Below are 26,932 nucleotides of genomic sequence, written 5' to 3' on the forward strand. Positions count from 1 at the left end.
GACAAGGCAGGTCCCTTCATATGAACCTGTAAAATCAAAAGCAAGCAAGCTAGTTACTTCCTAGATATAATGGGGATACAGGTATTGGATAAATACAGCCATTCCAAATGGGAGAAATTGGCCAAAACAGAGGGGTTAAAGGGCCCATGCAAGTCGGAAATCCAGTGGGGCAGACAAATTTTAAAGCTCCAAAATTATATGCTTTGACTCCAGGTCTCACATCCAGGTCACGCTGATGAAAGAGGTGGTTTAAAATGACTCGATCCCTACAATGATGCTATATGCCAGGTATTATTACTATTCCCATTTTAGAGAGGCACAGAGAAGTTACCTCACTTTCCCAAGGTCACACAGCTAAAAAGAGCATACAATACAAATCCATGCATCCTGATTCCAGGTTATACCACAAACTGCATTACACTGCCTCTTGCTATAATGGAAGCAGGCTTGACCAAGGAGGAGAAGGTCAAGTACAGCCTCTTGCTGCCCCCTCCTCAGTCCTAACTTTTCTTCAGTCCTGATTCTTACTCTGAACTAGTACAGTGGTTTAGGGCTCTCACCTGTCACCTGACAGGCTAGGGAGATCCATTAGGATAGCATAGAGAAACAGGCCTCCAGAGGCGAACAGCCAGTGAGAGGGCTGAAAGACAAGCCATTGCTGGTGCTGAAGCATAGTCACTCATTATGTCATCTGGGGTAAATTACTTGGCTGAACATCCCTGACATAATTTACCTATTTTACATGGCATGGACTATTTCATTATGAAAGAAAAAGCTGAAAATACATTTTAGAGTGACATCCACAAAATGAGTTATTGACTATATGTATACATTTGTTGTTTTAACACTTATCAAATTGTGATTATTTACATATTTAATGAGTTCCTTATGGACAAGGACTGTGAATTAATCATCTTTGTCTAGCAAAGTTCTGCACACAACACAAGAAGTATACCTATGTTTCGTTCAAAGTTGCTTTGTTTATAGATTTGCTGGTATGTTCTCTTTTTAAAATGAGATTTAAACTGACATACAATTTAGGGGGGGTCTTTCTAGAATAGTGTTGCTCAATTTCTATCTTGGATTCAATGCATGAGTACCAACAAGACCTCATAAGGTAGTTTGACAGTGTAAACTTACATCAAAGACAGTTTCATATGAGATGGCTTTGTAGTAATTAGCCTGCCATCTCCACTAGTCACAGTTGATATGGGGCTTTTTAAAAACTCAAAAACTGAAATGTCTTCTTTTCACTGAGCACCCTTTTTTGAGAAATAAGTCAGACACTTACTTCAATTCACTCAGCCTCTAACGTGAACACTGATTCTGGTTTTTGAGAAGTGGTCATTCTTTATACTTATTCCGATTATTTAATACACTCTTTTATAGAAGTCAGGCCCAGGCCCTAAGTGGTTATATTAAGTGTTTTAAGTTACAGACAAAAGAGATGGCATTTGTCAATGTTGCTTTCAAGCAAGAAGCATAAAATTTTATTAAACTGATGAGGCAAATCATTGACAAAAATGAAGTTTAATGGACGTTCTCTATCTGAAGAATAACATGACAGTAACATAGCACAATCCATTTCTGTAAACAATACTTTAAAATAATGAATGGAAATATTTAGGCCAATTTTTTGCATTGAGGCAAGATTGAGCTCAAAAGCAATTGTACCTATTTGTGTATTTATTGCCTTCCCCCATATTTTAAGAGGATAATTTTTCTACAATTTTTTTTATCTTCCCTTTTATCATATTAATACTTTAGAATGCTTTTAAAAAATATTTTAAAAGGAAAGGCCCGTTTTTGTGCGACAGAGTCTTACTTTGACACCCGGTCTAGAGTGTAGTGGCATAGTCATGGCTCACTGCAGGCTTTGACCTCCCAGGCTCCAACCAACCTCCCACCTCAGCCCCCTCAGTAGCTGGGACTATGCACCACCACACCCGGCTAATTGTTCAATTTTTTTGTAGAGATAGCGTCTCACTGTGTGGCCCAGGCTGGTCTTGAACTCCTGGGCTTAAGTGATTCTTCCACCTAGGCCTCCTAAAGTACTGGGATTACAGGCGTGAACCACCGTGCCTGGCCAGAAAACCTGTTTTTATTAAACTTGTACATTTTACTTTCTTCTTTTCAGAATCTTAATAACAAAACCTTTTTATTCTTGCTTAAAAAAAGAAACTAGACTGGCCGTTTGCAGTGGCTCACACCTGTAATCCCAGCACTTTGGGAGGCCGAGGTGGGTGGATCACCTGAGGTCAGGAGTTCGAGACTAGCCTGACCAACATGGAGAAACTCCATCTGTACTAAAAATACAAAATTAGCTGGGCGTGGTGGCATATGCCTGTAATCCCAGCTACTTGGGAGGCTGAGGCAGGAGAATTGCTTCAACCTGGGAGGCAGAGATTGTGGCGAGCCGAGATCACACCATTACACTCCAGTCTGAGCAACAAGAGTGAAACTCCATCTCAAAAAAAAAAAGAAAAGAAAAAGAAACTAGACTTCAGTGACACTGGATGGTGTCAGAGGAGGTAAGTGTGTATTAGTGGTCACTCCTTGGCCACCTTCTGTGTAATTACCATCTCCATGGACTTAAGGAAGTACAGGGCTGTAAGGTCCTAGCACCAAAGTGAGATGTGGTTCTCCAGCCCTCTGCTCATGTCCCTCACTAATATATAGGCATCCTTTAAAACTACTGTCTTACTTAAAGAAGCCTTTTACTGAGACCTGTACTTCTCAAGAATATAAATAATTCTTTTTTTTTTGGATACGGAGTTTCGCTCTTGTTGCCTAGGCTGGAGTGCAATGGCACAGTCTCGGCTCACTACAGCCTCTGCCTCCTGGGTTCAAGTGATTCTCCTGTCCCAGCCTCGCAAGTAGCTGGGATTACAGGCACACGCCACCACACCCAGCTAATTTTTGTATTTTTAGTAGAGATGGGATTTCAGCATATTGTTCAAGCTGGTCTCGAACTCCTGGACCTCGAGTGATCTGCCTGCCTCGGCCTCCCAAAGTGCTGGGATTACAGGCATGTACCACCACGCCCGGCAGAATATAAATAATTCTTGTAGGAGTCTTTAAGTAGAATCAAATTAACTCCACCATTGTTTGCTACTCATTTTGGTGAGTCACTACTCTTGGTAATTTGACATCAACTCCCAAACATTCTTGAAAATTTTGAGACTGCACAGATAACCAGAACTCATCTGCCTATTTACACATGCATACAATCTTCCCCAATATGTAGAACAAAAATTTGAGGGAAGGATCGTGTTGCCAATAAATACATGTTTTGGCTACAACTAACACTCATCATAATCTTTACTATGGGACAAGCAGTCTTCTCAGTACTTTATACATACTAATTTATTTATTCCTCACAACAGTCCTCTGAGGTAGATTGTATTTGTTATCCCTATTTTGTAAGTAAGGACATCAAGGGACAGAGAGGTAACTGTCTTTCCCAAAGCCATACAACTAGCAAATAGTGGACTTCAACTGAGACATTCTGGCTCCAGGATTCTGAATTAGAATCAAACACTTTTTGAGACAGATTGAGTACCTTAAAAAGTTATCAAATACATGTGAACAAACCAAGGCAAAGCACATAAGTCTCCCAACTCAGTCTAATTGCCCTCTTCACTACAGTCCAAATGCTTCAATTTGTGTTAGTTATAATACTTGGATAATCTTTTTTAAATTCAAGTAGTAATCTCTGAGATTAATGAAAATATAATAGAAGAAATGCCCTTGGGATCTAAACTGGAACTAGAGGGATGTTGTGGGCTTTCTGACTTGACCCTAAGGGAAAGAGATCCTTGGACTAAACTGACCAAATGATATCTTCAGTATAAATGGTTTACATAGGTGGGTGACATAGGGATTTTGTGGCAACTCTTCTATTGTTTCGTGGTTTAAGAGATACTATTTTGTGGTAGCATCTGGCTGCTTTACTGTTTTCCTTTGGTGTGTTAGGAAGGGTTTGAGAAGAATTAAACTATAAACTAACTTTCAAATGAAAATGTGTGATTGTTCATGTAATTCCTGAGGGATGATCTAGTTGTCAGCCATGGGCACTGGGTAAGCTTGAATATACAACCTCCTTAAGTAGATGTGCTTCTAATGCTCTGTGCCATTCCTCCCTTGTACAGCGCCACTTTTGTGTGCTAACCTTTCTCTGCAAGGCTGGCCCCCAGTGTCATTATATGTAACTCTTCGTCCCACCTTCTGCAACTGCCTGAGAGCAGTAGTTCTGTAACTAGTCTGCTGAATGCTAATACTAACTGTACTCTTACACTTGAACCAAGCTCTGGAAATAAAAGTGGTCTTTCCCCAGTTCAAATAAAAAGCCAACTTCTAGGGCTTTATTTGGATAAAAATGCCCTGGATTATCCATTTTTCCCAAGTATGTGTTTTTAAACTTTTGGCATCTGCTACTATTGAGACAACAAAATCAATGAAGGCTTATCCAGCCGAAATCTTGCTAACATCCAGTTATATCTAGTTCACCAGCTTGTTTTGTTTGTGTTTTATGGATACATGTTCTTGGCTATGATTTTGTTTTGCATATTTATAATATTTTCTGTTAGAAAAATAGCTTCTAGTTTGTAAAATGAGGTTAAACATATCAATATTATATGGTATTCTACAAAAGCATAAATTTCTTCATAGCAATTTTGAGAAGTTCTCTTGACCTGTGTAGGGAGGTTTTTACTGAAGAGAAGCTATGTGACATAAGTTTTGACAGTAGTAAAATAATTTTTAAACATAATGACAAAAGATAAAACCAAATTACATGATTTGGATGTTTGTCCCCTCCAAATCTCATATTGAAATGTGACCTCCAGGCCAGGTGCAGTGGCTCATGCCTGTAATACCCAACACTTTGGGAGTCTGAGGTAGGAGGATCTCTTGAGGCCAGGAGTTTGAGATCAGCCTGGGCAACATAGCAAGACCCCATCTCTATTTAAAAAAAAAAAAAAGAAGCAGAAATGTTGGAGGTGATCCTAGTGGGAGGTATTGGAATCATGGGGCAGATCCCTCATGAATGACTTAGGGCCATCCCTTTGGTGATGAGTGAGTTCTCACTCAGTTCATGGGAGATCTGGTTATTTAAAAGAGCCGGGACCTCCCCACTTGTCTCTGTGTCTTGCTCCTTCTCTCCATGTGACGTGCCTGCTGTCCCTTTGTTTTCCACCATGATTGGAAGCTTCCCGAGACCCTCGCCAAAAACAGATGCTGGAGCCATGATTCTACAGCCTGCAGAACTGTGAGGCAATTAAACCTTTATAAATTACGCAGTCTCAGGTATTCCTTTATAGCAGCACAGAAACAGACTAACACACCAAGTTAGAGAAGAGTTAAGAAACACTACTATTGGTTTCAAAAATTAATAGCAGTTGGCCAGGCATGGTGGCTCACGCCTATAATCCTAGCACTTTGGGAGGCCAAGGCGGGCGGATCACGAGGTCAGGTGTCCGAGACCAGCCTGGACAACATGGTGAAATCCCATCTCTACTAACAATACAAAATTAGCTGGGCATGGTGGCACATGCCTGTAATCACAGCTACTTGGGAGGCTGAGACAGGAGAATTGCTTCAACTTGGGAAGTGGAGGTTGCAGTGAGCTGAGATCACGCCATTGCACTCCAGCCTGGGTGACAAAACGAGACTCCGTCTCAAAAAAAAATAGTAATAATAAAATAATAGCAGTTACTTCAGCATGAATAACTGCCAACAGTAAATCATTATTGTAGGAGAGTAGGATAGTTTCACAACTGAAATCATTCAGTAAAAGACTCAGTTCTCATATGCTTTTTTGTTTTGTTTTTTTTTTTACAGTTATCTCACTAAATATTCACTTAAAATAGACATCATCCATATTGTCTGCATAGCTTTGGCAGGACTTTGAGGCAGAAGGACTTGATAAGGCATACTGACCTTGAATTAAATTTGCATCTTCCACAGGCAGGCTGCCCAGTTTGTAAAGATCGAGCCTTCCAGGCGTGTTCTCTAATAATAGATCTAGGAAGCCCTAACAGGAGAAGCAGCATTTGGAGGGCATCTCTTTCTCTAACCAACTCTCCCTGGAAGGGCTTAGCCCTCTTTTCCTCTGAATCTATTAAGAAAAAGAGTCACACCAAAGAAAAACATCTAATTTATTCACTTCATAATGTATATTCTAAACATTTATTCAGAAATGTGCTACTGTTCATGTATGAAGTGGCTGACCAAAATACATATTTAGAATTGTTTTCTTCTGCTCTTGATATATTCCTTTTTTATGTCCTGTTTTCCTTGTGACTAAAAGCAGATGTTTTTAGAAGGCAGCTGGCTAGAACTAGGAATGCAGCCGTAATTTAAGAAGTAACGTATTTAAAGGTTTTTGGGCATAGAGAGTTCAAGAAACTAATTGGACTGTCTTGTGTTATTAGAAAATGTTTTATGGTAGCTAGTATTTTTTTTTCACTTTTTTTCCATTGAGTGTTCCATTCCCATAATTTATATATTTCACTCATAGTAAAGTTTATTGGACCATGTCTAATAATAAAAACAGGGAAATGGAAACTTTTTGTGAATTTCTTGGTTCACATTTTGCTAACAGAGGAAAAGCTTTGTTATAATGCTGAATTGTTATTTTTTAAGGAGCAAAGTATGTTCTGTATCTAAAGGAATATTTATTCTTGGGGGCTCAAGGTGTGTATAGAAGAGTTTTTGTTTAGGTTTGCCAACTAGAGAATGGTGTACTCTTCTGCCATTTGGTACAAGTTAGTAGATTTACTTTTTTTTGAGACGGAGTCTTGCTCTGTCGCCCAGGCTGGAGTGCAGTGGTGCGATCTCGGCTCACTGCAACCTCCACCTCCCAGGTTCAGGCAATTCTTCTGCCTCAGCCTCCCGAGTAGCCGGGACTACAGGCGCCCACCACCACGCCAGACTACTTTTGTTTTGTAATTTTAATAGAGACAGGGTTTCACCGTATTGGTCAGGCTGGTCTCAAACTCCTGACCTCAGGTGATCCATCTGCCTCTACTCCCAAAGTGGCTACAGGCGTGAGTCACTGCTCCCGGTCAATTTACTTTACTTCTATTCATAACAGTCTTTTTTTTTTTTTTTTTTTAACAGCCTTATTGAGCTACCGTTCATATACTGGATGAATTATATAAAATGTATACCCATTTAAAGTGTACAATTCAATGAATTTTAGTATATTCACAGGTATAAAGCCATCATTAGCACAATCAATTTTAGGATATTTTCATCACCCTAGGAAGAAGCCCATACCCATTAGCAGTCACTTCCCTTATCTTCCCAAACTCCCAGTCGTGGAACCACTAATCTACTTTCCGTCTGTGTAGCCTATTTTCGGCATTTCATGTAAATGGAATCATGTAATATGTGGTCTTGTGTGATTGGCTTCTTTCACCTAGCATAATATTTTCAAGGTTCATTCCTGTGGTGGCATGCATCAAATACTTCATTCCTTTTTATTGAGAAATAATACTGCATTTTATGGATAATACCACATTTTATTTATCCAGTAATCAGTTGATAAACATGTAGTTGTTTCTACTTTTTGGCTATTATAAGTAATGCTGCCATGAACATTAATTGCAAGTTTTTATGTGGCTGTATATTTTCATTTCTCTTGGGCATATGCCTAGGAATAAAATTGCTAGGTCATATGGTAACTTTAGGTTTAACTTTTGGAGGAACTGCCCTACTGTTTTCCAGGGCAGCTGTCCCATGATACATTCCCACCAGTAATGTATTAGAGTTCTAATTTCTCCACATCCTAACACTTGTTATTATCTGTCTTTTTGATTATAGTCATCTGAGTGGGTATGACATGATAGATAATGGTGGTTTTAATTTGCATATCTTCTTAGAAGAAATACTTTTTTTAAGATCCTTTGCCCGTTTTTTAGTTGGGTTATGTGTCTTGTTGAGTTCTAAGAGTTCTTATATGTATTCTACATGTAAGTCCCTTGTCAGGTATATGACTTGCCAAAATTTTCTCCCGGGCTATGGTTTGCCTTTTTCACTTTCTTGATAGTGTTCTTCAAAGCGCTAAAGTTTTAAATTCTGCTAACTTTCACTTTATCAATTTTTTTCTTTTGTTGCTTTTGCTTTTGGTGTCATATCTATGAAGCCATTGCCTAATCCAAGATCATGAAGATATGCTTATCTTTTCTTCCAAGAGTTTATAATTTAAGCTCTTGCATTTAGGTCTTTGATCCATTAAATTAATTTTTATATATGGCATGAGGTAGAAGACCAGCTTCATTCATTTGCATGTGGATATCCAGTTGTCTCAGTTCTATTTGTTGAAAAGACTATTTTCCCACTGAATTGTCTTGGCACCGTCGTTAAAGATCAATTGGCCATAAATGTAGGGACTTATTTCTGAACTCTGAATTCTGTTTCATTGATCTATATGTCTGTCTTTATGCCAGTAATACACTGTCTTGATTACTGTGGCTCTGTGCTAAATGTTGAAATCAGGAAGTCTGAGTCCTATAACTTTTTCAAGATTGTTTTAGCTATTCTAGGTCCTTTGAATTTCCATATGAATTTTTAAATTTGTCAGTTTCTGCAAAAAAAATGGCAGCTGGGATTTTGACAAGAATGGCAGTGAATCTTCAGGTCAACTTGGAGAATATTACCATCCTAACAATATTAAGTCTTCCAGTTCACGAGCGTGGAATGTCTTTCCATTTATTTAGGTCTTCTTTAATTTCTTTCCATAATGTTTTGTAGTTTTCAGATACAAATTATGAACTTCTTAAATGTATCCATAAGTTTATTTTTTATGTAACTGTTGTAAATGGAATTGTCTTCTTAATTTCTTTTTCTGATTGCTTATTGCTAGTGTATAGAAATACAATCGATTTTTTTTTTTTTTTTTTTTTTTTTTGATAGGGAATCTCTGTCACCCGGGCTGGAGTGCAGTGGCGCAATCTCAGCTTACTGCAAGCTCCGCCTCCCGGGTTCAGGCCATTCTCCTGCCTCAACCTCCGGAGCAGCTGGGACTACAGGTGCCTGCCACCACACCCGGCTAACTTTTTGTATTTTTGGTAGAGACAGGGTTTCACCGTCGATCTCCTGACCTCGTGATCTGCCCGCCTTGGCCTCCTAAAGTGCTGGGATTACAGGCGTGAGCCACCATGCCTTTCCTACAATCGATTTTTATATATTGATCTTGTACCCTGCAGTGTTTTTTAATTTATTAGTTTTAGTAATTTTTTGGTGGATTCCTTATGATTTTCCTGTATACAATATCATATCATCTGCAAAATGAAGTAATTTTACTTCTTTTTTTCCAGTTTGAATACCTTTAATTTTTTCTTCTTCAGTAATTGCCCTGGCTGGAATATCCAGCACAGTGTGTAATAGAAGTGGCAAGAGCAGACACTCTTATTTTTTATTTTAAGGGGAAAGCATTCAATCTTTCACCATTAAGTATGATATTAGCTGTGAGGTTTTTCATATATATTCTTTATCAGGTTAGGGAAATTTCCATCTATTCCTAGTTTATTGAATAGATTTTAAAAATGTATAATATACAATGTATATTTTATATATATTGTATAAAACATATACATATCATGTATATCATGAAAGGGTATTGAATTTTGTCAAATGCTTTTGTCTTTTGGGATGATCATGGGGATTTGTCCTTTATATGGTATATTACATTCGTTTTTTTTCTTTTTTTTTTAAGATTAAGCCCACCTTCCATTCCAAGGATAAATCCCACTGGGTCACGTTATATAATCCTTGAGTCTGTTTTCATAATAGATATTAGTCTCTGTTTCTTGAAATGTCTTTGTTTTGGTATCAGGTTTATCTGGCCTCATAGAATGAGTTGGGAAGTGTTCCCCTTTCTTCTATATTTTGGAAGAGGTTCTGAAGACTTAGTATTGATTCTTGTTTAATTTAATAGAATTTGCCAGTGAAGTCACCTGATCCTGGGCTTTTCTTTGTGGGTAGTTTTTAAATTACTAGTTCATTCTTTTCTCATTAGAGGTTGTTTAGATTTTCTGTATCTTCTTGAGTCAGTTTTGGTAGCTTGTGAATTTGTCCATTTCATCTGTTATATAATTTGTTGGCATACAGTTCTTAGTCTTCCTTGTAATCCTTTTCATTTCCATTAGGTCGGTAGAGATGTCTCTTCATAGATTTCTAACCAGTAAATAGATCACTACTTTAACTTTGCAAAGAAATTAACTCTTCAACTTTTGTGGGGCCTTTCCAAGTATAGAAAATACAAGGAAACATGAAAAACGAAGAACTACTGAGTTCATCATTATTACTGCTAACAATGAATAAGCAACATCAACATTAATTTTTGCTTTGCACAGAGTATTGAAACAGAGCCTTCAAAAATTAACGATAATGAGTCTGGGCACAGTACTGGGCATGGCTCACACCTGTAATCCCAGCACTTGTGGAGGCCAAGTTGGGAGGATTGCTTGAGGCCAGGAGTTCAAGACAAGCTTGGGCAACATAGCGAGACCCTGCATCCACAAAAATAAAAGCTAAAAAATTAGCCTGGCCTGGCAGTTTCTCAGGAGGCTGAGTTAGGAGGATTGCTTCAGCCCAGGGTTTTGAGGAGGCAGTGAGCTATGATACTACCACTGCATTCCAGCTTAGGCGACAGAGCAAGACCCTGTCTCTAAAAAACAACAGTAATAATGATGATGGTGTTAGGAGTGAGGGGTGGACTTACACTGTTTATTACTGTCCAAAGGAATATATCTCTAGGTTTAAAAATCATTTTCCTAGCAACTTGTGGGCTTTGTATAATCTTGAGCAGAAACACTTGACCTGATTATTCAACTTTCCATCTGACAGTGGAGGTAGTACTACTTGCAAAGCAAGCAGATACTCATTTTCATTGTACTGTCTCAGCATTTCTTTAGAAACTTTATTTAGGCCACATCTCATTATAGTGAATTCCAAACTACTGACCAAATTTTTGAATGGAATATTTCCCTTGCTTTTAAGTTTCCTTTTACAGTTTTCCCCTTTACAAAATGTGTCAAAAAATACCTTTATTTTTTAGAATGTAAAATCTTGAATACAAGGAAATTTCAGAGTGAAGAAGTATAGTACTCAGGCAACATATAGGAGTTCTGAGCATGGAATTCCCAAGCATAGAAGAAATTATTTTCATTTGTGAAAAAGCAGAGAGTAAAAGATTTCTGAGTTTAGGATGCCCACTCTGATAAATTCATTCTCATACTAATCATTTACCAAAAGTCAACATTTGGGTATGATTTATTTTCATGAAAATCTTTCCCATTTTTTAATAAAACATTTGGGTTCTTGTTATGGAAATTTACAATAAATCACTTTCAGAAGGCTATTTACTGCTGAACAGAAGAGATTGTTAAAATTAAATGATATTGAACGTAAAATGGAAATGTTCAATTTACTAAGCATTTAAAACCTTTTGATTATTGTAGCCAAGCCATTATGTATACATCTCTTTTTGGAAAATATTTTATATTTTGGAAAAGAAGCTATGCTGCAAAAAGAGAATCGGCCACTTTAAAATAGAGCTGCCTGCGTCTGGAACAAAAATCTTTTGGCGCCGTCGTTAAGGAAATCAGCAGTGTACAAACCAAATTATTGGTTTCAAACTGTCTAAACAATGGGATTTCTCAATTGGAAAAGGCAATTTAAGTCCTAGAAGTTGGCTTCCAAGGAAACCACTACTTGGAAAAAGCCTCACAAAATTTTTATGTGAACTAGCATGATACCTTCCAGTATGTTCCACTCTTTCTCTCTCTCTCTCTCTTTTTTTTTTTTTCCTGAGACAGGGTCTCACTCACTTGCCCAGGCTGGAGCACAGTGACACAATCACAGCTCACTGAAGCCTCGACCTCCTGGGCTCAGGTAATCAATCCTGCCATGTCAGCCTTCTGGGTAGCTGCGACTACAGGCACACACCACCACTCCCAGCTAATTTTTTGTTTTTTGTAGAAATGGGGTTTCACCATGTTGCCCAGGCTGGTGTTTTTCTGTGAAAAGGGGGAGAAAGTAGGAGGATAGCAAGAAACTTAGAAACACATCTCTGTTGTAAGGAGGCAAGGACTAGATTATTCTCTTTAGTTCCCCCCAATTTTTTATTGTGAAAATTTTTTAACTTTCCCAAAAAGTTTAAGGAAGAGTACAATCTGTATATACCCTTCATTCAGATGTACCAGTTTTTAACCTTTGCTACATTTGCTTTCTCTCACACTCGTCCTATACTCTCTCACACATAGATCACATAGAAAGTAAGTCACAAACGTAGCAATTCATCCCTAACTACTTTAGTATGTATTTCCCAAGAAAACATTTTCTGGCTGGGCGCAGTGGCTCATGCCTGTAATCCCAGCACTTTGGGAGGCCAAGGAGGGCGGATCACTTGAGACCAGGAGCTTGAGACCAGCCTGGCCAACATGCCAAAACCCCATCTCTACTAAAAATACAAAAATTATCCAGGTATGTCAGCACAAGCCTGTAATCCCCCTTGCATGGCTGAGGCACGAGAATCGCTCCAACCTGGGTGGCAGAGGTTGCAGTGAGCCCAGATCACGCCACTGCACTCCAGCCTGGGTGACAGAGTGAGACTCTGTATCTAAAAAAAAAAAAAAAGACATTTTCTACCTAATCATAGTACTATTATCACACCCAAGAAGTTTTTAATTGATGTAATATTATTGAATATATAGTCTATATTCATGTTTTCCCCAATTGTTCCAATATTGGTTCTTTTTAGCCTTTTTATGTTTTTGTTTTTTTACAAGAAATCCAGGATCCAATCAAAATTCATTCACTTCATTTAATTGCCATAAGAGTAGCCCCACCCTTCCTCTGCCTTCTTTTGGCTTTGCTGTCACTGGTACTTTTTTTTAAAAACGAAGCATTGGCTGGGCACAGTGGCTCATGTCTGTAATCCAAACACTTTGGGAGGCCAAGGCAGGTGGATTGCTTGAGCCTAGGAGTTTGAGACCAGCCTGGACCACATGATGAAACCCTGTCTCTACAAAAAATATCTGGGCATGGTGGCATGTGCGAGTCCTAGCTAGTCGGGAAACTGAGGTGGGAGAATGGCTTGAGCCCTGCCTGCAGTAAACCGAGATCAGGCCACTGCACTCCAGCCTGGGCAACAGAGCCAAACCCTGTCTCAAAAAAAATTAAAAAATAAAAACAGGCCAGTTTTCTTGTAGAATGTCTCATAGTCCAGACTTACCTGATTTTTCCTTATGGTTGTCTTCGGGTTTAACACATTTGACAGAAAAACCAACAAAGCAAATGTAGCTTTTGTATTTCATCACATCCAGAGGCACATAATATCAGTTGGTTCAACTATTAATGATGCTCAGTTTAATCACTGAGTATTGATAAGGTGATATACAACGTATTTTTCCATTGCAAAGGTATCTTTTTTCTTTGTTATTTAGGAAAAATGGTGGGGGTTGGCAAGTGACATTGGTGCAAAAAGGGAGAAATGGTGGGGGAGGAGGAGGTGACACTTCGAGACAGTGTGTGTATCATTCTTAAACAGCCTTTCTTCTAATGGTGTTATCATCCATGACTCAACTGACTCAACTAGTGGCAACAAAATGGTGATTGCCTAATTTTGCCCTTTCGTCTACTTGTATTAGCTGGCTTTCTTCCATTAAAACAAGAGCTTTCCCCCTTTTACTTTATTTTATTTTTTTTTTTAAGCATTACCGTGGACTCTGAGAGTGTCTTTTTATTCAATATGCTATAGTCCATTATGATGATCATTTTTGATGTTCACCTCTTCCCAAAGTTGACTAATGAAAACTGCTTTTAGGCCAGCTTCTCTATAATTTTGACATGTGTCCATCATTCTTTGAGCAATTGTCACCTTACACATTTTTGCCCTAACTTGGAATCAACCATTTCTCCAGAGTCCTGATTCCTTTTGGGAAGAGAAACCAAGATCTGGACAGTATGTTCATTGCTTCTACTTCAGTGTGCCTCCTGTTACAATCCAGTAACGTGGGCTTCTTCCATTTCCTCTTCCGTGTTTTGTATCTCCCTCTACTACATTGACAACTCTGGTTCCTGCCATCAGCATATGTACTCATTTGTTCTGTACTAGAGTATAGCAGTCCCCAGCCTTTTTGACATCAGGGACTAGTTTCGTGGAAGACAATTTTGCCGTGGACCTGGGGCGGGGGAGGGAGAATGGTTTCAAGATGAACTGTTCCACCTCAGATGATCAAGCATTTGTTAGATTCTCATAAGGAACGCACAACCTAGATCTCTTGCATCCGCAACTGCACACCTCTTGCTACATACACGTCCTGTAGTACATACAAAGTTTTGGAATTACACCAGTACCACTATAAACAACACATCTCAGTTTGAGATTTCTTTGCACTTCATTTTGTCCTTAGAATATATCTCAGTAAGGGTATGTAGACAGATTACTATATTCAGAAGTTAATTTCTTTTTTATTTTCTGTGTGGTTATCAATATGATACACAACTAGGTTCATTTGTTTTTGCTTGACTTCAGTTTTGAGATGTACTTCTGTGTCCAGAATTGGTTCTGTCCAGTGGGTTCTTGGTCTCGCTGACTTCAAGAATGAAGCCGCGGACCCTTGCAGTGAGTGTTAAGTTCTTAAAGATGGTGTGTCCGGAGTTTGTTCCTTCAGATGTTCAGATATGTCTGGAGTTTCTTCCTTCCGGTGGGTTCGTGGTCTCACTGACTTCAGGAATGAAGCCGCAGACCCTCGTGGTGAGCGTTACAGCTGATAAAGGTAGTGCAGACCCAAAGAGTGAGCAGCAGCAAGATTTATTGTGAAGAGCGAAAGAACAAAGCTTCCACAGCGTGGAAGGGGACACAAGCAGGTTGCTGCTGCTGGCTTGGGTGGCCAGCTTTTATTCCCTTATTTGGCCCCGCCCACATCCCACTGATTGATCCATTTTACTGAGTGCTGATTGGTGTGTTTACAAACCTTTAGCTAGACACAGAGCCCCGATTGGTGTGTTTTTTACAGAGTGCTGATTGGTGCATTTACAAACCTTTAGCTAGACACAGAGTGCTGATTGGTGCATTTATAAACCTTCAGCTAGACACAGAGCGCTGATTGGTGCATGTTTAGAGCGCACTGATTGGTGCGTTTACAAACCTTTAGCTAGACACACCGCTGATCGGTGCGTTTTTACAGAGTGCAGATTGGTGCGTTTACAAACCTTTAGCTAGACACACAGTGCTGATATGTGCGTTTTTACAAAGTGCTGATTGGTGCATTTACAATCCTCTAGCTAGACAGAAAAGTTCTCCAAGTGCTCACTCAACCCAGGAAGTCCAGCTGGCCTCACCTCACACTCCCCCCTCTAAACAGGTCACCCCAACTGCTGTTGGGAATTAGGCAATGACTGCTCTAGCTACCTCCTGCTGGATAGGGTCGAAGAAGGGGTCCTGCAGTTGTGTCCTCCAGAGGGGAACTCTTTAGGCCAGTGAAAGGGCCAGGGGGTTGGTCCAGAGGTCCTCAGTAGAAGTTGTTAGTTGAGCTCATTTGGGGTTCCATTTGTAAGACCATCTGTAGCTTGATGGCCTCGATCCTAGGGGAAACAAATTTAACAAGGAGGTTAAAAATACAGGGCCTGAAGGCGAGTAATAGCAAGATGGCTGTCCCAGGACCTAAAAGGGGAAAAGCCATGTCGCCCAACTCCAGAGGTTGGTATAAGAGTTTGAAAGGCATTGTCTAATTTCAGAAGCCTTTTCCTGTAAACGCCAGGCAGCATCTCATACTATCCCTGACTGGTTAGTGCAGAAACAACACTCTTCCCCTAAGAAGGTGCAGAGTCCTCCTTTCTCAGCAGTGTGAAGGTCTAGGCCTCGGCGGTTTTGGAGAGTCCCTGCTGCCAAAGGGTCTATTTGGGATTGTAGAGTAAGGATAGATTGCAAACTGTCTGAGAGGCAGATATAGGTTGAAGTTCCACATAAGAAGAATATGCCTTGGCTGGGTAGACGGAAATTTACCCTGGCTTTTAAAGGAATAGGGTACACTGTTTTTTCTTTACTACTTCAATCTCTTTCTCTCTCTTTGACTCCTTCTTTGTCTCCTCCTCTCTCTCCTTCTCTCTTTGACTTTCTGTCTCTGTCTCCTCCTCTCTCTGTCTTTCTGCCTCTTTCTCTCTTTCCTTTCTGCTGGTCTTTCCCTGCCTCTGCCAGCCGCTTATGCTGCTGTTGTCCTCTCTCCTTCCCCTTTTGATGGCTTTGGCAGTGTAAGACTGCCACCTCCTTGGGTTTTTGTACTGCGTGCAATAACTCCATAATTTCCTTGTGGTATTTAATGGGGGTTCCCCCAGAGATGAGGAACTCTGTTTCTTTCCATATTGCAGCATGGGCATGTAGGATTAGATAAGCGTACTTGCTATCTGTATCCACATTTATTATTTTTCCCTTTCCCAGTTCTAAGTCTCGGGTAAGTGCCACTGGTTCTGCTAACTGGGCACCGGTCCCTGGGGGAGGAGGCTTACTTTCAAGTACAGTTACATCACTAACTATGGCAGAACCTGCCCTTCGTATCCCATTCTCCACAAATGAACTACTATCAGTATATAGGTTAAGGTCAGGATTAGCTAAGGGGACTTCTGAGAGATCATCTCAGGTGGCACGAGTCTGGACTATAATTTGTTGGCAGTCATGCTTGATTGGTTCTCCATCCTCTGGGAGAAAAGTGGCAGGGTTGAGGGCCACTCACGTACGTACTTGAAGCACCAGTCCCTCAAGGAGTAGTGCCTGGTATCTAGGCGGTTGTCTGATAGCCATAAACTTCCTGTGGCAGCTAGTATGCCATTTACATCATGAGTAGTCCAGACAGTGAGATCCTTTCCTTGTAATATTTTGATGGCCTCCGACACTAAGACAGCCACCGCCACAACTACCCATAAACAGTGAGGCCAGCCTTTTGCTACTGTATCAATTTCCTTACTGAGGTGTGCCACTGGTTGTGGGGTTGTCTCAGGAGTCTCAGTAAGGACTCCAAGAGCTATCCCTGCTCTCTCTGTGACGTATAAAGAGAAGTTTTGTCCTGTGGGAAGGTTTAAAGCTGGAGCTTGTACTAGGGCCTGCTTTAAGGTTTTGAAGGCTGTTTCTGCGTCTGGTTCCCATTCTACTAGATGAGTATTTGCCCTCTGGGTCTCCTTGATTATAATATAGAGGGGCCTGGCTATCTTGCTGTATCCAGGGATCCAAAGTCGGCAAAAGCCAGTGATTCCAAGGAACCCCCGCAGCTGATTTAATGTCTTAGAGCGATGATAAGCCAGTATAAGCTGTATTCATTCCTTGCTGAGGGCCCTGGTCCCTATGGCTAAGATTAGGCCTAGATATTTGACCTGCTATAGGCAAAGCTGGGTCTTCAACCTAGATGCCTTGTACCCTTGATTAGCTAGAAAGTTCAAGAGATCTAGAGTAGCCTGCTGGCATGAGGTTTCCGAATTGGTAGCCTAAAGTAAATCATTCACATACTGAAGGACCAGGGTGTCTGGACTTGAGAAGTGGCCTAGATCTTGGGCCAGTGCCTGACCAAACAGATTAGGGCTATCCCTAAACCGTCGGGGCAAGACCGACCGTGTAAGTTGGGATGTGTGGTCTGTGGGATCCTCAAAGGCAAAGAGAAACCAGGAGTCAGAGTGCAGGGGAATACAGAAGAAGGCATCCTTGAGGTCCAGAACAGTGAACCATTCTGCTTCCTCTAGTATTTGAGAGAGCAGGGTATAGGGGTTGGGTACAGCTGAATATAGAGGAATTACTGCCTCGATGAGTCTAAGATCTTGCACTAGTCTCCACTGATCATTCGGTTTTTGTACTCCTAGAATTGGGGTGTTGCAGGGACTGCTGCATTTCCTTACCAAGCCTTGAGCTTTTAAATGTTTAACAATATCCTGTAATCCTTTATGAGCTTCAGGCCTTAAGGGATATTGCCTTTGATAAGGAAAAGTGGTGGGGTCTTTTAGCCTAATTTGGACTGGGCGGGCATTTTTTGCCCTTCCAAATTGTCCCTCCAATGCCCAGACTTCAGGGTTGATTCCCTCCTCAAGTAGGGGACAACAAATGGGTAACTTGTTCCCCATATTCATGTAGGTAATAGCTCCAGCCTTGGCTAATATATCCCTCCCTAATAAGGGTGTGGGACTTTCAGGCATCACAAGAAAGGCATGTGAAAAGAGCAAAGTCACCCAATTACAACTGAGGAGGTGGGAGAAATACCTGGTTACAGGCTGTCCCAGGATTCCTCGGATGGTAACAGACCTTGAGGACAGTCGTCCAGGACAGGAGATTAACACTGAGAAGGCAGCACCAGTGTCCAGGAGGAAGTCAATTTCCTAGCCCTCAATGGTTAAACGTACCCGGGGCTCAGTGAGGGTGGTGGCATGAGCTGGCGCTTGCCCCGGGCATCCTCCATCCTGTTGTTGGATCATCTGGTTGGGGGCTTCTGGCCCAGGGAACCATTGTCCTCTGGGGCAGTGCACCTTCCAGTGATTGCCTCGGCATAGTGGACATGGGCAGGGGGGCAGCTTGTTTCTCGTTGGACAATCTTTTTTAAAGTGTCCTTGTAAACCACACGGGTAACGAGCCCTACCGGGTGATTGGCCTGCGCCATTTTCTGTCCTCTCTGAACCACCAAGGTTCGTTTGTCTGAGGGCCATGACTAAGGCTGTGGCCTTTCTCTGATCTCGCTTTTCCTTTTGACCTGTTCCTCTTGGTCCCTGTTATAGAACACCGAGGTTGCCAGGTTTAATAATGCCTCCAGATTTTGTTCAGGGCCCGGGGCCCAGGGCCCAGGGCTCGCTTTTGGAGCTTTCTCCTGAAATCTGCAGCTGACTGGGAAATAAACTTATCTTTTAGGATCAGTTGACCCTCTAGTGAGTTGGGTGACAGGGGAGTATATTTTCTTAAGGCCTTTCATAACTGCTTAAGAAAGGCAGAAGGATTTTCTTCTTTTCCTGAGTTATGGTGGATATCATTGAATAATCCATGGGCTTTTTTCTAATTCTCCTTAGTCCTTCTAGAACACAGGTCAACAGATATTTGCAACTCCAGTCTCCGTGATCTGAGTCGAGGTCCCAGTGAGGATCCATACTGGAGACAGCTAGCTGTCCGGTAGGGAATTTGTCCCTTTTTTCGGCTGTCATTCTATAATTTACTTGACTAAGATGCAAGGTATCTCCAAACTTCTGGGCTGCCACTAAAGCCGCATTCTTTTCCTTAAAGGCCAGGGTTTGATCTAACAGTAGCATGACATCTCTCCAAGTGAGATAGAAGGTTTGCCCTAGACCCTGTAGGACATCTGTGTACCTGTCAGGGTCATCTGAAAACTTCCCCAGGTCTACCTTGATCTGCTTTAAATCAGAGAGGGAGAAGGGGACATGTACCTGAGTTGGGCCAAATTCCCCTCCCCCTACAGCTTGAAGAGGACATAACCGATAGCCTGGGGGTTTCTGTGGTCCTTTGGAGATTTCTTTCCTTGTTGCCTTCTGGGTATGGGAGATTAGAGGAGGCTTATCGTTAATAGAAAGGGGAGCTATAGGGAAGCTAGGATATGGAGGTAAGCTGAGAAGTCCTCCTGTGGGATGTAAACTGCAAGCTTTGCATAGTTGTGTATTCTCCTTCAGTGAAAAGAAAGCTTGGACATAAGGCATTTCACTCCATTTACCTTCCCTCTTACAGAAAAGGTCAAGCTGCAGGATAGTATTGTAACTTATACTTCCCTCAGGTGGCCATTTTTCCCCATCAGAGAGAGAATACTGGGGGCAGGCCATAGTGCAGAAAAGGATGAGCTGCCTCTTTTTCAGGGTTTATGGGTCAAATTGGTCCCAGTGGCTTAGGATGTCTTTCAAGGGTGAGCCTGCTGATGCCTGAGTGTTTCCCATCTAAAACCACCTGCGGTTTTGGTTTGTTTCTCCCCCTGCCCAAGAACCTGCAACGGTCCCTGGACCCTGCTGATCAGAATAGTTGCACTCACTGACACAGCAACAGAAACACTAGTTTTCCTCCTAGACCACAAGGAGGTCCAAGGAATGTTGGATTTCGTAGCCCTTACCGACGCATTCTCGAAAACCTGCACCCTTGCCCGGCCTCCTAGACCACAAAGAGGACCGAGAAAAATCGGATTTAGTGACCCTTACCGATGCAGTCTCGAAAACCTGTCAGAGTCCTAAGCATTCTCCTGTTAGTATTGGGACATTACCTGTGTCCTAGAAAGATGTTATGCCCAAAAATGAAGTGGAGGGCCATACCCTGAGGGAGGGGGGATCTCCAGAGTTGGAAGAGTGATGCCTTTTGTCCTCACTTATATGAATAGGAAGGATACAATTTCTGAGGCTCCCCATATCCTAGCTTCAGGAATAGCTTTTGTTAGGCCTGCTTGTCTGAGGACGGATCCTGAAATTCCAGATAGTGCCCCACCCCAGTGGGGCTTTGGGCAAAAATTATGTCTTTCTTATTGGTGAGACCGGGTGCTTAAAGAAGGTAACAGAGTCCTGAAGTTTATACTAGAAATCATTCTTGTAGGAGAAACTAGAAAAGCACCAGAGACAGGGAGTGGTTTTTAGAAGCAGGACTAACCTCGGAGAAGAGAGGTGAGAGGAAGTTTGTCTGACAAGCATTAGGACCCAGGAGGCAAGGGTCAGCATGGATAGGATAGATGGGCGAGTCTCGCGTGGGTGACATGACTTAGTTCTGCTCACGGCCGCAGGATCAGCCAACTTGTCAGACCCCAAAGCTGAATGGCTTTCCTCTCTGTCGACCCTCAGCTCAGCCCAGAAATACAGGAAAAGCGGAAGCTGGTTCCAGGTAAACCAATGCTTCCAACTCCAGAGAGTCAAGGGTTGTTAGAGAGCCCTTTCCCAAAAAGCCTGACACCCATGTCTTTAGTCCGGCGGCCGTGCTAGTCGCTTTTAACTGGCCCGGTATTTAGCCTCCGAATTCTAAGGAAAAATAGAATAGCAAGCGAAAGGGGTCCAGTGGTACTCACTGCTTGGTGATTGTCCCTTCATGGTCACCAAAATGTGTCCAGAATTGGTTCCTTCTGGTGGTTTCTTGGTCTCACTGACTTCAAGAATGAAGCCACGGACCCTCATGGTAAGTGTTACAGTTCTTAAAGATGGTGTGTCTGGAGTTTGTTCCTTCAGATATTCAGATGTGTCTGGAGTTTATTCCTTCTGGTGGGTTCATGGTCTCGCTGACTTCAGGAATGAAGCCGCAGACCCTCATGGTGAGTGTTACAGCTCATAAAGGTAGTGCGAACCCAAAGAGTGAGCGGCAGCAAGATTTATTGTGAAGAGCGAAAGAACAAAGCTTCCACAGCGTGGAAGGGGACCTGAGCAGGTTGCCCCTCCTGGCTCAGGTGGCCAGCTTTTATTCCCTTATTTGGCCCCACCTACATCCCACTGATTGGTCCATTTTACAGAGTGCTGATTGGTGCATCTGCAAACCTTTAACTAGACACAGAGTGCTGATTGGTGCATTTACAATCCTCTAGCTAGACAGAAAAGTTCTCCAAGTGCCCACTCGACCCAAGAAATCCAGCTGGCCTCACTTCTCACTTCTTTTTCTAAGTCTAACTTTGTGAAAAACATTTACGTGGTTCAAATGTCAAAATTATATATAAAAAGATATCTTAGGAAGTCTTCTGTCTCTTTCCCTTTCATCCACCTTTGGTAGGTAACTATTTTCATGACTTTCTGGTTTTTTCTTCTTTTTCTTTTTTGCAAAAAAAAAAAAAAAAAAAAGATATTAGCATATGACAGGGATCTTACACAAACTTTTTCTGTAAATAACCAGATAGTAAATATCTTGGTTATCTATCACACTCAACTCTGCATAAAAGCCACATAGACAGTTTGCAAACAAGTGAGCATGGCTGTGTTCCAATAAAATGTTATTTGCAAAGATAGGAGGTGGGCCAGATTTGGCCTGCAGGAGTTGTTTGCTGGCTGTAAGGTGTAGATACAGACATTCTCATACAAAAAAATTTTAAAAACTCAGTAATATTTGTTAAAGCATAGTAAGGCAAACTCTTTTTTTTTTTTTTCTTTTATGACAGAGTCTTGCTCTGTTGCACAGCTGGAGTGCAGTGGCATGATCTTGGCTCACTGCAAGCTCCACCTTCTGGGTTCACGCCATTCTCCTGCCTCAGCCTCTCAAGTAGCTGGGACTACAGGCACCCGCCACCAAGCCTGACTAATTTTTTTGTATTTTTAGTAGAGACGGGGTTTCACCGTGTTAGCCAGGATGGTCTCGATCTCTTGACCTCGTGATCCGCCCACCTCGGCCACCCAAAGTGCTGGGATTACAGGCGTGAGCCACCGCACCTGGCCAACAAACTCTTTTCAAGACCATTGTGATAGGTAGAGAGGCCATGGCAATGGGATTTTGCAGTGGAGTAGAGAGACTGTGTTCAACTCCAAACACAGCGTGGGCAAATGGGAATTTGCAGCCAGGGGGCAGGGTGGAGGGTCAGTGGATGGAAAATTTCTAAGAGGAAACATTAGGGGTTGGGGGGTTCTGGCTAAACCAACCTAACACAATTCTTTGTGAAGATATGCCAGGGTAATCTGACATCACCGGGGGATCGTGGAGGATGAGGAACCTGACCAGATATGGAGGTGATCAGATAGCAAGGGTTGGGGGTTCTTGCTGAACTGAATTAGCAAGATTCTTTGCTAAAACCTGATTTTACAAGTAAGTGTACAGATGGGCCTAGGAGAAGATTCAGGAGTCTAAGTCTTTGCCATATATTATTTTGCAACTTGCTTTTGTTTGCCTAACAAATATATCCTGGAAATTACTTCCTCTTCCTCTTAGTTCTTCAAGAGCATCACCCCTCCCCCTACACTTTTTGAATTTTTTTTAGAGACAGGGTCTCTGTTGCCCTGGCTGGAGTGCAGTGTGATCATAGCTCACTGCAACCTCGAACTCCTGGGCTCAGTTCTCCCACCTCAGCCTCTCGAGTAGCTAGGACCACAGGTACCTGGCTAATTTCTTTCTTTCTTTCTTTTCTTTTCTTTTCTTTTCTTTTTTTTTTTTTTTAAGAGATTGGGTCTCCCTGTGTTGCCCAGGGGGGTCTTGAACTCCTGGCCTCAAGCTGTCCTCCCGCCTCAACCTCCTAAAGTACTGGGATTACAGGTGTAAGCCACCACACTGAGCCCTTCCTCCTCTTTTTATGGCTGAAGAATATTCCATTATATAGATATATCATAGTTTAGGTAACTAGGACCCTATAAATGAACATTTAGGTTGTTGTCAACATTTTACTAACATAAATAATACTGCAGTTAATAGTCTTATGCTTATGATTTTTTATATGTGCAACCTATTCTCTTACTGTAGTATAAAAATTCAAATAAAAACCTGTTAAACTAAGATAATAGCGTTTTACTTTAAAATAACATTTTTAATTATAAAATAATACTCTTTAACAAATGTAGAAAAACAAACAATCCTGAATGTATGCAGTTAAAACTGGAAAGTATTGCATTATAGTCCTCCTCTCCCCCAAATTGTTAACAGTTTGATCTGTGTGCTTCAAACCTTTCTTTTGTTGCAATTGGTGGTAGTTTTATTTTGTCATCCCATACTTAATATGTAAGTATAGCCTCAGGCTTATTTTTCAAAAATGTGATCATGCTACACATATTATGACTTGATCCTTTTATTTTATGTGGTTTTTAAATATCTATCGAGTTACCTCATTCTTTTTTCTTTTTTAAAAATTAAACTCAGCTAATTTTCCCAAGTCAACCTTACTCTTTTTTTTGATTGATAGTTTATAATATGAATGTATCATAATTAGCCATTTCTCTATTGATATTTAGACTGCAGTTTTTCAGTGTTGTTGTAGACAACTACAGTTAATGTCCCAGGACATGTCTTTGCGCATATGCTAGTGTTTCTATAGAATAGATTCCAGAAGGTGAAATGGTTAAGTCACTGTCGTTGATTTACACTTGTGCAATGTCTTCTTCCACACCCTTCCCAACACCCAGTATTAGCAGTATTTTTAGTATTTGCCAATCTGATAGGTAAAAGAAGGGTGGTACCTCATTGTTTTAATTAGTATTTTTCTGTTTGCTACTGAGATTGTTAGTTCAGGTTTATTGGCCACTAATTTTTTTTTTTTTTTTTTAATGGAGCTTTTATTTACAAGTATACTCATATCTGAACTTTTGCTGCCCAGACTCTAGGATCACATAGATTTGGGTAAATGTTTTGAAGAATCCTTACTGTATATAATCTTACTACTCTCCTTCCAAAATCAAATTGATTCACATAAAAAAAAGTATCCTTCATTTCCTAACTTGTCATCCAAATTCTCTCTCTCCAAATCAGGAACTCAAAAAATTCACATCGAGAGGGATACTTACATTCTCATACGAATCTTTGTTATATCCACACAGATTCTCTCTTCTTATGTATTATTTATATTTTTATCTTGTTTTTATGTAGTTTTATAAAATAAAAAGTTGTACATTGTTTGTTTGTTTGTTTGAGACGGAGTCTGGCTCTGTGGCCCAGGCTGGAGTGCAGTGGCCGGATCTCAGCTCACTGCAAGCTCCGCCTCCCGGGTTTATGCCATTCTCCTGCCTCAGCCTCCCGAGTAGCTGCCACTACAGGCGCCGCCACCTCGCCCGACTAGTTTTTTTTTTTAGTAGAGATGAGGTTTCACCGGGTTAGCCAGGATGGTCTCGATCTCCTGACCTCGTGATCCGCCCGTCTCGGCCTCCCAAAGTGCTGGGATTACAGGCTTGAGCCACTGCGCCTGGCCAAGTTGTACATTTTTATGTTGAATATCTGTTGATGTTTTCCTCTATAAATTCTAGGATTTTGCTTTACTTGGGTTGTCTTTTCCCACGTAAAATTTTTTAAACTCTATTTCCTTCTATCCCTATATAGTTATTTTTAGACACACTGGAATTTTTAGATACATGAAATTTATTTTTGTGCATAATCCATTTTGGCAACATGTTTTTAATAATTCATGCTTTGTCATTAATTTTAAATATCTCCTTTATCATATATCAAATTATTATATATACAAGGGTCTGTACCAGGATCTGTTCCTGCAACAGTGCCATATTGTTTTAATGACTATTTCAATTTCTAGATGGGAAAATTCCTTGTTCTTTTTCATATATTTATTTATTATTGCTTAATTCTTCTTCCAGGTACATTTTATGTTATTTTTATCCACCTCTGCCCCAGGTACATTTTAGGAAAAAAAAAAAAAATACTGACTTGTTCATTTATGCTTCTTCCAGCAATGCATGAGAACGTGTGTAGGTCTGGGAAAGACTGGCTAGGGGTCTGGAGCCAAGGTTAAGACTTGAATAAACCTAGAACAATTAAAGATAAATTATCTGTCCCCTAACCTGGGAGAAATCCAATAGGTTTGTAATACTTTTGAGTGTTACCTAAGTGTTCATTTAGTGAGCTCTTAACTCATTTACCTTTTTCTCAGTTTAACCCCCTCCACTTCACCTTTTTAACCCCTTTCACAGTCATTTCCTGTAATTTTTTTTTTTTTTTGAGACAGAGTTTCACTCTTTTTGCCCAGGCTGGAGTGCAATGGCGTGATCTCGGCTCACCACAACCTCCACCTCCCGGGTTCAAGCGATTCTCCTGCCTCAGCCTCCCAAGTAGCTGGGATTACAGGCATGTGCGACCACGCCCGGCTAATTTTGTATTTTTTAGTAGCGACAGGGTTTCTCCATGTTGGCCAGGCTGGTCTCGAACTCCTGACCTCAGGTGGTCCACCCGCCTCGGCCTCCCAAAGTGCTGGGATTACAGGTGTGAGCCACTGCACCCGGCCATTTCCTGTAATTTGTTATCATATTACCTATGTATATGCTCTTCCCTCTTCCTGGCATTTCTGTCCATCCCCATGGGCCCCATGGCCCAGTTTTCTTACTGGGAAATCTGATTTGTTCCTAAAGACTCAGTTCAGATACTACCTTTTCTGGGAGGTTTTTGTTCATGCTAATGGTAAGAAGTAAGAATGTTGTTTTAACCTTTGTGCATTATTTATTCCTGTATTATTACCATTATCAAACTTTGGGCTGAATCAGGACACATGATACATGCCGTAAATGTTTGTTGAAAAAGAATTAAATATTTCGGCTTTCAGGGAGCTCGCCAAAGAATAAGAAGAAAAGCTAAGGATAGGAGAAAAATAGATATGAAAGCACACTGTGTGTGTGTGTGTGTAAGTCACTAACAGGAGAGCTCTTATATAATATCCCCCCACCGCCGCCCTGCAAACTGATCAAACTTTTAATTGTATTGCTTGCCCTATAAGGCTTAGATAATGTGCTTATACTCAAATTGCGACAATCATTTTGACCCAGGAAGGCATTCCAGATGTGATACAGGCAAAGGCACAGAGATAGGACCAACTGGATCTTTATCATGGGAGTTTCAGAGTGTACAATTTGGGGAGTAGTCACTTCTGTAGTGTGGAGTTGAGTTGTAAATGAACAGGTATTCTGAAACTTTTCTTTCTTTTTTTCTTAGTATTGGATGAACGAATATACCTCATCCATTGGAATTGGAGTTTTTCATTCAGGAATTGAAGTCTATGGCAGAGGTACGTGTACACACAGTCTAAATATACTCTCTGAAGATTTTGTACTTTAAAGGAGTTGCAAAACCATAACTATAGGTCTTTCTCCTTTTTTAACCACTTCCATATGTTATTACAGAAAGTAGAAGAAAATCTCCCCATATTCATTTATACTGCATTTTGGAAAAATGCCCAAAGTAGAATGTATTTGGGGAGAAAGGACTCAAAATACAAGAGTATACATTCACTTCATTCACTTTATCTTTTATTCTAAATACTATGTTTTAAAAAATATTTTCCTTTTGTGATTGTCATAGAGTTTGTTTTGT

At 40.9% G+C, this 26,932-nt stretch overlaps 1 protein-coding gene across 2 annotated transcripts in view; it reads left to right on the top strand.

Moving 5' to 3' along the window:
* Positions 1 to 26,932, top strand: part of DESI2 (desumoylating isopeptidase 2) — a 63,510-nt gene that overhangs the window by 14,018 nt on the left and 22,560 nt on the right. For both annotated transcript variants that reach the window (XM_007990004.3, XM_007990003.3), the window contains exon 2: positions 26,555 to 26,627. In XM_007990004.3, coding sequence (XP_007988195.1) covers positions 26,555 to 26,627 — 73 coding nt within the window. The remainder of the gene's footprint in view (positions 1 to 26,554; positions 26,628 to 26,932) is intronic.

The sequence above is a fragment of the Chlorocebus sabaeus genome, chromosome 25 (genome assembly GCF_047675955.1).
Source record: "Chlorocebus sabaeus isolate Y175 chromosome 25, mChlSab1.0.hap1, whole genome shotgun sequence".
Taxonomy (NCBI): Eukaryota; Metazoa; Chordata; class Mammalia; order Primates; family Cercopithecidae; genus Chlorocebus; species Chlorocebus sabaeus.